The 12,601-nt window shown below is 41.1% G+C and overlaps 1 protein-coding gene across 1 annotated transcript in view; it reads left to right on the top strand.

Annotated features, from left to right (window-relative positions):
* LOC117954738 (neuropilin-1a-like) overlaps window positions 1-12,601 on the top strand; it is a 79,162-nt gene that overhangs the window by 58,274 nt on the left and 8,287 nt on the right. Inside the window, exons 9-13 of the mRNA XM_034888700.1 lie at window positions 2,403-2,578; window positions 3,071-3,226; window positions 7,050-7,194; window positions 10,280-10,462; window positions 11,515-11,559. Coding sequence (XP_034744591.1) covers window positions 2,403-2,578; window positions 3,071-3,226; window positions 7,050-7,194; window positions 10,280-10,462; window positions 11,515-11,559 — 705 coding nt within the window. The remainder of the gene's footprint in view (window positions 1-2,402; window positions 2,579-3,070; window positions 3,227-7,049; window positions 7,195-10,279; window positions 10,463-11,514; window positions 11,560-12,601) is intronic.

Genomic DNA, 12,601 nt, shown 5'->3' with positions numbered 1-12,601 from the left:
CACAACTGCAATACCAACTTTGTCAAACGTTTTATACGATTGTACTAGTGCTGTCAGTTAAACGTGTAAACGGTGTTAACACAAACCCATTTTAACAACGTACATTTTTTTATTGCCAGATTAACGTTCTTTTTGGCATAGCAAACTTTGCAGTTTTTTTCACATGCTGTTGCAACAACTAGTGACGTTAGAAAAACTACAACACCCTTCGGATCTAGCTAGACCGGAAACAAAACAACAGACACGCCGCACACCAAAGCCCGCCAAAGAGTAGTAACGGTACGTTTTGAGTGGATGGCGAGCGCGAGACGCCAATCCCCCCCCCGTGAAATTGAACACTACAGTAGGCTATATGCTGGGGGAAGTGGGGGGGCCTTGAACACTGCAGTAGACTGTATGCCAATGTTGTTTTTAATAATAAAACATTTGACAAATCAAGTCGAACCACTTTTCCATGTTGATAAGAGCATTAAATGAGAAAAAATAATGGGACAAAAAGAAATCAAGGGACATTTAGAATAGATAAAAATGACACAACCATGACATTGATGCCATTAATCGAAATAAAACATTTTAGTCATTTGGCAGCACTAGATTTTACAAAGACAAATGTTCTTTTACAGACATTACGTGCACTCTCCTAACTCTGGGATGCATACAATTTTCTCACTTTTGGACATCGTGAATCAAACTAACATCTTTTTGGCTGGCGGATGACAACCTCCTGCTGCTCTCTGTTGATTTAAAATAATCACTGCTTCCATGGCGAGCGCAAACCCCTGCAGAAGGACACCGTTATTCATTACGGTGGAGCAGAGGAAAATCATGCTGCACTATTACTCCTCCTCTAACATAATATCAGCCAACTCTCAGCAGGAGCGCTCCATAACAGAGATATTCAGCTCTAACTCATCGGAAAACAGGGTGCAGAGTGCTAGACAGGTGATTCAGGAGAGATAATGACCCAACTGGGAAAGTGTGTGTGGTGTGCAAGTACTGAACTCTCATTCACTCCCAAACTTGTAACCTTAAACTTCATTTTAACCAACATTTTACCCCATTTCTGTAGGTAATCCTAAACTAAATGCATCCAAATCCTGTAATTTAAATAAAAAAGTAATAAAATGCAGGAAAGACAAGCTCCCTTTTGCTCATTTAAACCCTTAATTTCGACCCCTGGGGGGACGATTTGTATTCCTAAGCACAGAAACATACACAGGCAGTACTGTAGGGGGCCTCCATAAAGAGCACTGAGTAGCTGTACAGTCTCATTGTGGAGGAATGAACGTTCTCAGGAGCTGTTGTTAAGCCCCAGATATAAGTCTGGAAGCATTTGTCAAATACTAATACCACACTGAGACCACAACTATTTGGATCCGGATTTTAGATGTAGCTTGTTGTGGAAAAGGATTCAACTTGGCTCCCAGAGACTAGACCATTGTGTTCACATCATTTAGAGTTTATTACCTTTTCTCATTCCAAAAAAACAAAAAGTATAGCTAATGTCTCTCAATTATTCAGTAACTATCCCAGTATATTGTCACTGTACAATTAGAGTAAATTGTCAGTGTAAGGGTGATTCTCAGATGGATGGATGCAAAATGTACGTATTGAAGTATATTCAGTTAGCCTGACAAGCCAGACCCACATCAAGATGTTGGATCTTGAAGCTCTCCATTGGCAGGACTCATTCATAATAAAAATAATAATAATAATGTATACTTTATCAATTCCGCAAGGGGGAATTACAATGTGCGGTACAACAAAAATATATATATATTTTTTTTAAGTAAACCATGGAAACCTATTCTAGTACAACCTCAAAATACAGTTGTGTACCTGAAAATGAGCAGAATATGGGCGCTTTAAATTTTGGATATTGTAAAATCGAGATATGACACAAGCGTTGTCTTTTCCTGGTTTAAAAGGCTGCATCACAGTAAAGTGATTTCATTTTCTAAACTTACCAGACTTACTAGCTGTTTCATTGTTTGTATCCACATTATTTATCAGAACTTTCATTGTGTAGATATTTTGTGAAAGCACCAATAGTCGACCCTACATTATTGACATTGATGTATTTGGTCAAAAATATCATGATATTAGATTTTTTTCCCATATTGGCCAGCTCTACCTCATACATATTTATATACACAAACCCCTACATTATTTCATATTCAAGCATCCTCGCAGATATGATAAATGAGTTTCTGGTGTTTTAACTCTTGAGTTCAAACACTGCAGCAGCGCCCAGAGGACATCGAGTGAAACTGCTGACTAAAGCATGATAAGGTTGGCAGTAGCCTTTCTTATCATACTGTACGCCTTTTAAAAGTTTCTAACCCACCACTGCCCTCCCTCTCTCTCTCTTTCTTTCTCTCTCTCTCTCTCTCTCTCTACAGACTACCCCTGTTCAGGGATGCTGGGGATGGTGTCAGGCCAGATCTCAGACGCTCAGATCAGCGCTTCGTCGTACGCTGACCGGAGCTGGGTGGCTGAAAATGCCCGCTTGTTGACGGGGAGATCAGGCTGGACCGGGCAGCAAACCAAGCAGCCCTTCAGAAACGAGTGGCTACAGGTGGGGTTCATACACGTCTTCCATTGCACACCTTCCTCTGTGATGGGAGAAAAACGTGCTCTCGTTTGTTGGCATTTCTTTAAACCAATCAAAATCATCTCGTCTTAGTTTTAGTCGTGCAAGAGAAAACTCTGATCGGACAGATAGTCTAGCTAGCTGTCTGGATTTACCCTGCAGAGATCTGAGGACCAGGTAACCATAGTCCTCAGATTGGACAGATAGTCTAGCTAGCTGTCTGGATTTACCCCGCAGTAACTATAGTCCTTAGAAATCCACCTGAGGTTAGAACGCCAACACAGAGACAGAGGACTGGGATGGACATCCGGCTGAAAAGACTTTTTGAGGGCACCTGAACAATCCCTGTAAATGAAACGTGGTCAATATTAGGTTTATTCTGACTTTTACAAGTGAGATTCAGGTTGTCTGTCTGCCTGTTCCGCTTGTCATTTAGTCAAACCAAGCATTGTTTCCCTTCCTCGTCCTCCCTGGCAGGTGGACTTGGGCCAGGACAAGATGGTGAGCGGCGTGTTGATCCAAGGAGGGAAACACCGCGACAGGAACGTCTTCATGAAGAGGTTCAAGGTGGGACACAGCCTGGACGGAGACGAGTGGACCATTATTAAGGAGGACAACACCACCAAGCCCAAGGTTGGTCTGACATTTGGATATTAAATGTTTAAATGCCCATCCATTAGAGATGTCTGGCTTTTAAGGATGTTAGTTTGTGCTAGGTAGTATCTGACGCCCATTTAGCCCTGGTCAAGGGACGGGTTGCCAGGTCAGGTTGGATGACAAGTGTCGACTCTTTATCAGATCAACTGCCAACACAGTCGGACACTTGTTACTGTGCTGCTCTGAAAGTTGTATCAGCCATAAGTTTGTCAGGCTTTGTGATTGTGTATTTGACAGTATGTGATTTATGGAACCCAATCCTGTACTGTAAGTGGCACTTTTAGAATTGGTGCAACACCAATTTGTTGTAAAAAAAAATTGCTTCACTTATCCGTAATAACTTTTTTCGCAGTTCTTTTTTTATTCATTTTTCAAATTATGTGACCGTATCACAGTAGCAAGTCCCCTCTCAAATCCTCAAATGGCCTCCAGATTTTCTCATACACCTCCAATATTCCTCTCGATAGATGTGTATGTCCGACTCTCCATGGACATGCATTGCACCATATTCTTGATCCAAGCTCCAATTGTAGGTACCTCAATTTGCTTCCAATCCTTCCTTGTCCTTTTTGCCTGTAGTATAGCGAAATGAATATATTTATATTCTTAGGGGTTCAGATTCACATTTGTTGAAAATAGTTGTAGATGTATTTAAAAGCAAACAAAGAAGGCACTTACAGCATTTTAGGATGTAAAAGGTCTTACATGAACTTCAATCCACTTTTTCAACTCCTTTTGGCTCTTCCTCCTTCCCCCGTTCTCCAGTTCTCTCTTCATCATCCTGTATCCCTGCTCTCTGTCTCCTTCAGAGGCAGTATGGGGAAACACACAGACTAACAGAGAGTAAATTACACAGGAGACAGATCCAATGTTGTTGACATGAAGTAAACCTCCTCTTACTGTAATCTGGAAATCCCTGGAGGCCATCAGACAGCCGCTGGGCGGGCCGCAAACGCAGCTACTGGAACGAAATGTTTGGCACAAAATTCCTAGACTGCTATTCATATGAACTCTGTCTGCTGTTTGTTGGATGCCTTTGGATCGCAACAAAACCTTGACACTAAGGAAAGCTTTCAAATTGAGTTGTTGTATAAGCAAATCATATTAAGTGTAGACAGAGCCGGATTAATTGGAAAGATTACACGAGTCGCGAGATTTCACTTTATATTTGGTGAATTAACATTACTTTTAACTGACACGTGATATTACGCTTATTGTTATAATTTAGGTATTTTAATGAATCTTATTCAGGCTTATTTGAAGGGGCTGAGAGAAGGTCATGTAAAGCCCAACTTTGTTATTTTCTTTGTTCTTTTTCATTTTCTTTTTTTCTGCTTTGCTGCACCCAAAGGAAACATGGTATTGGAACCGTTATGGCTAACCAACTAATCTGTATTACAAAAGGAAATAGCCTTATAGAGGTTGCCCTCTCATCTGGTTGGAGGTTGTTAGGGCGGAATGCAGTCTGAGAGGAAGACTGCAGGCACTGCCAAGGACTAAAAAAAGGCTAGTCACCTCCTCTGTGTGTTTTTCACGTGGAAAGAAAATCTATCAGACCATCAATCAAAGGTATAAGATAAGTTAAGCTTTTATTGATCCCCAGAGGGGAAATTCAGGTGTTGCAGAAACCCAAGACAGAATGAGTACAGATAAATAAAAAAAAATACATATATATATTATTATTATGATAACAAGAGGTATATACTACTTAACTAAGAATAAAAGTAAAAATGGAAACTATAAAAGAGCAATAAAAGGCAAATGTACGATAAGGCTGATAAGAAGTGTTTTTTTTAGGATTAATTATATTACCATTATCAGGTTTCTATAAAAGAACACTGAACAGGATTTTGGTTTTTCTTTTTTGTCTTTAATATCTCACCTGAAACCTTTTCACTAGTTAGAATGAGCAGTAATGGAACATCAGCAGAAAATGTGAAGGAGACAGTGGGGTACTGTTCCGTTTGATTTTAAGATTGAAGATTAACTTTATTGTCCCACATCGAGGGAAATTTTTCTTGGGCACTTATCCCATGCTGCAGTCATAGTAAATATACAAATAAACACAGTCAGGATGTACAATACCAGACAAAATATGGTCCTGATGGTGTACACACACCCAACATGGTGTCATGCAATGCACTAGTTAAACATTACTCAAACTGTTAAACTAATGCATTGAATGACACCATGTTGAGATTTGAAAAAAAACATTAGACCCCAACAGTCCGTCTCATTCTCTAACTTCTTCTTGAGGTGGCTCTCATTCTGATCCTGGAGAGGAAATTCCTGTCCTTCCTCTCGGCAGCTGGCCTCGTTGGTGCGACGTCCTCCTCTATGTGTTCCACATGGCAGGGTGGAGGGCGAGGCTGGCTGTCCCGATCCTGCTGATTTACTGCAGACGGAGATCTAGACGCTCCTCACTCATCCTCCCTGCCCTGTTTGCTGTGTCTTTTTATAAAAACCTCTTCAAAAGCCGAGGCAGGAAGACTCATTGAGGCCCTGGCTGCTACTCTACATGCACTCACACCAGAGACGGTCCGATACCATGTTTTGCTTCCCGATACTGATTCTAATAACTGAACCTGCGTATCGGCCTATACCGAGTACCATTCTAATACCAGTATGTCATATATCATTTCTAAATATAGTTAAAGACTGGGATGATACAAAATCCAGGGAATAATTCAGTTGATCATACTGATAAATTCCTCCAGAAAGAATAGTACATAACTATGTATAAGAAAATACACACATTACTAATACGCATAAGTAAAATATCAAACACGTTGAACAAAATTCAAACGTGTGAATGTATGTGTGTGGGGGGGGAGGGGGCGCGCATAAATGTTGTTTTTGGAAAGTGTGTGGGGTTGGTGCTTTACCGCTTTACACTGATCATGTGACTTCTTACTTATTCATATAAAGTATGGATACACATATAAAGTTAACATGTTCAAAGCAGCATTAAAAGAAACACACATCACACACAAAACAGAACAGTGTACACACACACACAAACACACACGCACACACCAGTAAATAATGCAACAACAACACAACTGGTAATAGCTAAAGAGACTGTTCCCTTGCAGACTCATATTTTGGTGTATTCTTTAAAATTCCACGTTTACATCCCCCATAATGCCACACTGCAGCCTGTGATGAATCAGGCGAGAGGAAACCTCAGCCCTTTAGACAGGGGGGGGGCTTTTGGTGTTTGGTCTCCCACCACTTCTCTCCCAGTGTGACGGAAACTATTTTCATCTGTGCGTCTTCCATGTTGTACAAATGAAAGGATCCGACTCTGGTTCTGATTTCCTGGCTCTGGTCTTTGTTTCATTTTGTTTCAGCTTTTTATTTTATTTTTTTATCAAACTGACCGATGCTTGATCAGAAGCAGACTAACATCAGAACAGAACAGCTCATTGTTGATTTTGCTGTCGGCCCTGTGGATGGGCGCCATGTTATCATTTACCTGTTGACGGAAAAACTATTTCAAGGCCTCAGAATTGCTTATGTTCAATGACATACAGTCTAAAATTACATATAGATCTCTCTTCTGATGAAAGAATTACATAATAATAACACAAAATTGTTGTGTTATTAATGGACTGATGGACATGGATATGAACCTCTGTTCAATACTTTGTCCTGTAACATCTTCCCCTGAGGTTTCGCTATATTTCAATGTCAAGCCCTTTGTTAGAATCTTTAGTTCTTTAATTGGCTTGACCACTGGTTCAACTTATGTGAAGTCCAATCAGGCCCTGACATGTCTCTCTGTCTTCTGCCTCAGATATTCATTGGGAATCAGAACCACGACACCCCAGAGCTGAGGTCCATGGGTCCCCTGCTGACCCGCTTCGTCAGGATCTACCCGGAGAGAGCCACCAACGAGGGCCTGGGGCTCCGCCTGGAGCTGCTGGGCTGTGACCTGGACGGTGAGTTTGAATTCATCAACAGAGTGTCTGCAGTGATTTAGTCTCGCATTACCAGACCTTCCTTCACAGCTCTGTGGAGGAGGATCTGGCTAGTCCACACAGTAGTCCAGGATTGGAGAACAATGTGCTCTGGTTTTTTGGCAATCACAATTGTCTTGGGCGAGTTAATCACAGTCCTCATGAAACCACCAGAGTTTAGAACACCACCACTTATGTTCTTCTTCATGAAGAACATAAGTCTTTTAGTATTTGCATGTCTCCTGAATGGTGCATGATATAAGCTACTCCAGTAACATCCGTCAGCTATAGTGCGTAGTTTCTGCCCCCCCCCCCATTAGGAATTCTAAGTAATGACAACAACACTGTCGGCGCATCCACATGATACAAGCCTTCCGTGACCGCACCCCCATCCCCACCCCCCCATATAATACTAGTACTAATGTAATCATCCCTGGTATGTAAGAATCAATGAAGACCATGTTATGTTCGTTGTATACATCTGTTTCATACAATAATATTTTTGCAGAAGTGCAGTGAATATATGTGTGTATTTAGGTCTATATGTGTGTGGATGTTTATGTATACGTATATATATATGTATATATGTAGCCATGCATATACTTAGACCTGTCTTACTTTTATACATGCTTCCTATTTTCATTTTTTATATTTTTATATATGTATTTCTTTATTTTCATTTTTTAATTTTGGGTGTGTGTGTGTGTGTGTGTTTGGCCTCAGTCAGCCAAGCAGCAATCAGTCATTAAACAGTAAACTGTTTACACTTCAGGCTGCTTATCTGCACGAATTGGTGCATTGAAAGAGAGGGAGAGAGAGCGAGGACGTGAAAAGCTGACGCGTGCCATGGCAGGCTACTATCTCTACTGCAGCAGTGGCCAGAGTGTGTGTGTGTGTGTGTGTGTGTGTGTGTGTGTGTGTGTGTGTGTGTGTTTGTGTGTGAGAGAGAGAGAGAGAGGAGGGCTCGACCTCCCACAGTAGGTGAGGAAGGAACAGATGAAGGGGGTTTGAGTGTCCGGTTGCCTTGCAGGGAGAACGATAAGGATCAGCCACAGCAGGCAAGATTGCAGAGTAGACGATGAGAGAAGGGCGTGTTTGTGTGTGTGTGTGTGTGTGTTTGAGTGTGTGTGTGAGAGAGAGAGAGAGAAGAGAAGAGAGGATGATGAAATAAGAGGAGGAAAGGTTAGAAAGTTTAAATAAGTTATAGAGACCCTTTAATCGGCTCCTGAAAACCTTAAAATCAAGTTTTTGGGGACCTCAAAAATTCAAAAGCTCTCAGATAGGCAGCTTATGTACAGTGTGTAATGTGTGTAGTTGTTCATTATCCAGTCCAAATCGGTGTTGTCCGTTCAAAAACTTTTTCATCAATATTTACCACCGCCATCAATTCCAAGGATTCCTATTGGCTTGACATTTGCATTCCAATGAACTGGGGTAGACACTCATGCTCCATTTTGAAATACGTTAGCCAGTGAAGGACATACAGGACATACTGCTCCGCCTTTCACGTTTTAGCTGTCACATGATGCTGCTAATGGTCGTCGCTTCCCGGCCCCAGAGGAACAGAAGTCTTCTTCTTCGCCCACAAAAAAAGAAAAAGGATATTGAAAAGAGCAAGAAGCTTTTTGAAACCTGAAGGCTACCGTAGCTGTGATACGTACTTTGAACTGAGTGGTGCGAGAGAGTGTATTGCAATATATGATCTCAGCGCTAGATGGAAGAAAATCCTACACACTGGACCTTTAAAAGATACAGACAAGCCCACAGAAATCTTACCACATGCTTAGACATACTCATTAGCAATCATGTCCAATGATCCAAATCACAGCCTTCTCGTACCTTGATGCTCACTGAGGCCCTTCATCTCTCCACTAATGTGCATAATGATTAAGCTTTGACCTCAAGTGCTCGGATCAGCCAAACAAGCTGATTTCATGCTATTAAATAATCAAATTGTACTAAAGTTGATATTAAGCACTTTTTAGATTTTAGATCATCATCACTTAACCGGTAGTTCATTGAGATTTATTGAACAGCTCCGTGTCAAAAGTGTTTCGGTTGAGTCTACAAAGAGCCTTGTCGCGTGAAAAAAGTCTCTTCCTGTTTCTACAAAAACATCGAGATGCCAACCTACGCTCACAAGAGAGAAATTAACAAGCTCACGGCCCGCCTGCAGATCACTTTCAGCTGTTTAATCAGCGTTCTTTTTTTCCTCTCCGCTGGTTGCAGCTTTAAGCTTTGAGTTAATTCATCTACTTACATCCAGGCTGTTGTGCGAGCGAGCCTCCGTCCCACTCAGAACGCTGCAAACGCGTCTCCTTATAAAGTTTAATTACATGCAGACCATCTGGGATTTTTACATGGCCTACATATGCTAATTCAACTTCAATTTGCTTCATTTCCATAAAAAAACACATCACCAGACATCACACTGTGTGGTAGAATTTGACAAGATACAAGAGATTTCTGTCATTCTTACTTTGGTTCTTGATAGGAAACAAGAGGCAATCTTCAATTTTCAATCTTCCAGAAAAATCCAGACACGTGTGTGTATGTGTGTGTGTGTGTGTGTGTGTAAGAGAAATGGCAGTGGGGACAAATATTGGACAGCCTTATAGCCACCTGTTGGGTTTTTATTATTATTATTTTAAATTTAATTTAATTATAATTTTTGGGGCATTTTTAGGCCTTTATTGAGAGGACAGTTAAAGACACTAAAGGGAAGGTGGGGATGACATGCAGCCAAGGGTCGGAGTCAATCCCAGGCCCGCTGAGTCGGGGGGTAAACCTCTGTATATGGGCGCCCGCTCTACCAACTGTGCTATCCTGGCGCACTAATTGTTCCTTACTTCTGTCCCTTTTTCATAGATTGTTTTTTATTTTCTATATGCTACCTTAATTATCTAATTATTTTAGGCAACCCAACATGCCAATCCCCTTGTGGGATTTCTGGGATTGCATGTCTCTTTTACTTCAATTTTCATACATGTAACACTGTTTTTTGTAATATGTGCCACATAAAAGGAAATGAACATTTTCCTTTTCTTTTCTCCATCTCCCTGTCCAGACTTTACAACTACAGCCCCTCCCACCACAGACATCGTCTCCACGCTTCCCATGACCACGTTTGGAGCGACCACCACGGCGCCCATCACCTTCCCCGGCACCACGCTGTCCCCAGACTGCGAGGAAGGACACCAGGACTGTGGCGCCGAGACCGACGCTCCCGATGACTACAACGCAGTGACGGGTAAACTCACATACTCTCCTCCTACCCTCCTCCGAGTCTGGGATTAGGATTTTATTCACGTAGTACTGCCGAAAACTAAGCGACAATGTGGTTGAAGTAGGTCTGCACAATACAGTATATCAGGGTTTTATCGCCATGGCAATATCAACTGGTGCAATATAACGTACATGTCACGAAAGGCTGTGACATATTGCAATAGACACTTAAAAAATATTTTTAGTGTTAGTCAAAAGAAAATATCAATAGAAAACTGCACATTAAAATGAAACTGTAATTTTTTTGTGGTGCCTTTTATATTCAATTCAATGTTCCCTTTGTTCAAGAATGTTGGAAATTAATTCCTTTCATCTGTCTTAATTTCAACAAGCAGTTTGTTGTATGTTTGCAGAACTGTGGACACTTTAATATCTGTTTATTTATAGCACCTACCTTTATTCAACAGCCTTATTTTCCTCCTATCATGCAGCCCTAGCTTGAATGCAAAACCATAGAGGGTAAAATGCCAAAAAACGTATTTGAAAGAACATCATTTGTGTCAGTCTGTCAGTCTGTTTGAAGAAGTGATAAATGAAAGCTCTCTTTCTTTGACTTCATCCTGTGGCACTCATCTCTTTCATGTCTATAATATATCTTGCTGAGACTGACAGAAGGGACTCTCGTTAGACTAACACTATAAAATATTCTCCCTTATCTTCCCTCTCCCTGTATAGGTTTTGACAGGAGTTGAATTTTTCTGTTTAACTTTCTACTTCAAAATCAAGCTGCCCTATCCATGTTGAAAATTCTCCTTTATCTTGCCTTTGACTGCCACATTTGATCAAATCAGTCGAATGTAAACTGTGAGAACTGTGAAAGTATTCTGAAAAAAACATTCATATCCAAAGATGAAAACAGCAGTATTTCTTTTCTGAATTGCCGTGCAACCCACGACATGAAAGCGCTCTATTGCTATCTTGTAAACGGAGGTGTGTTGAGAATGTGTTGGCATCTGTGTGGGCGGGACCAAGGCACCTGACCTTTGACCCCACTCTGACTGTGCCATCTGTTTTCAGTGGGAGGCCCCACAGCGGCCGACCCCATCATGGACTTCATACCAGGTGAGACACAATCTGCTCCCATGTTTACTCTTCTCTTCTTTCATTTGTTCCTCCTCATCTGATCTAAATCTTTTGTCTTTATCTTTTCTCCTCTTTTCCCTTTTCCTACCTATTATCCTGTTTAACCCTTGTGTTGTCTTTGGTTTTGTCCCTTTTTTACACTTTTTTCCACACTACCACCATTATTTTAATCATTAATACCAACTTGTTACCACTAGTTTTACAATTCTTGGAATTCATGGTCAATAAATCTCATTTATATTGAATTAGATCTAGTTTTTAAGTTAAATAAAACACAGAAATTATGATTTATTTGATGAGTGGATGATCTTTGTACATGTCAGAGTTGAGTCATGATACTATTGTGAACCAAAACAATTCAAATGCGGTGAAATTGAATGAAAGACCCCAAATTCAATGAAAGCATTGAACTGATTACTTGCATTACTTTTGGGCAATTTGGTTGATGGAAATCCAAATGTCTGATATAGAAACTTTGAAAATGAGAGGAGGGTTAAAGTCAAGGAGAACCATTTCACAGGCAAATGTACAAACAAATGTGGCAGCTCAGGGTTGCCAGATCAGTGCATTCATTCAGCCGACGGTCCCATCATTCAGAGTCAGCGAGCGGAGTCACTGGCCGCAGTCACAGAGAACAATGAAAGCAGCTTTCATGGGAGCAAATGGCTTTTTCGTCGCCCTAGTTCACAAATGAGACTTTAGGCCAGCACTGCTCAGCCCTGACACACCTGTAGGCTGCAGAGAGAAATGTTGATTGATTTTCTCTGAAATGCACCTGTTGCAGGGCCGTATGTGGAGAAACAGAAAAACAGAGACATCTTTTCAAAAACAAACCTGCAAAAAATAGCATGACATATCTGACAAATTGCAGGTGCGGGTGCATTAAAGAGCTCCTATTAAACTCATATAACATATCACAAAACCACCAGGCCAACAGGGACGCTGTAGAGCGTCCTCTGGTGGACAGACTATGCAACGCCAACACTAACAGGGACGTTGTAGAGCGTCCTCTGGTGGACAG

Source organism: Etheostoma cragini, chromosome 12 (genome assembly GCF_013103735.1).
Source record: "Etheostoma cragini isolate CJK2018 chromosome 12, CSU_Ecrag_1.0, whole genome shotgun sequence".
Taxonomy (NCBI): Eukaryota; Metazoa; Chordata; class Actinopteri; order Perciformes; family Percidae; genus Etheostoma; species Etheostoma cragini.
The sequence above is the reverse complement of the archived record's forward strand: the minus strand, read 5'-3'. Positions and strand labels throughout refer to the sequence as shown.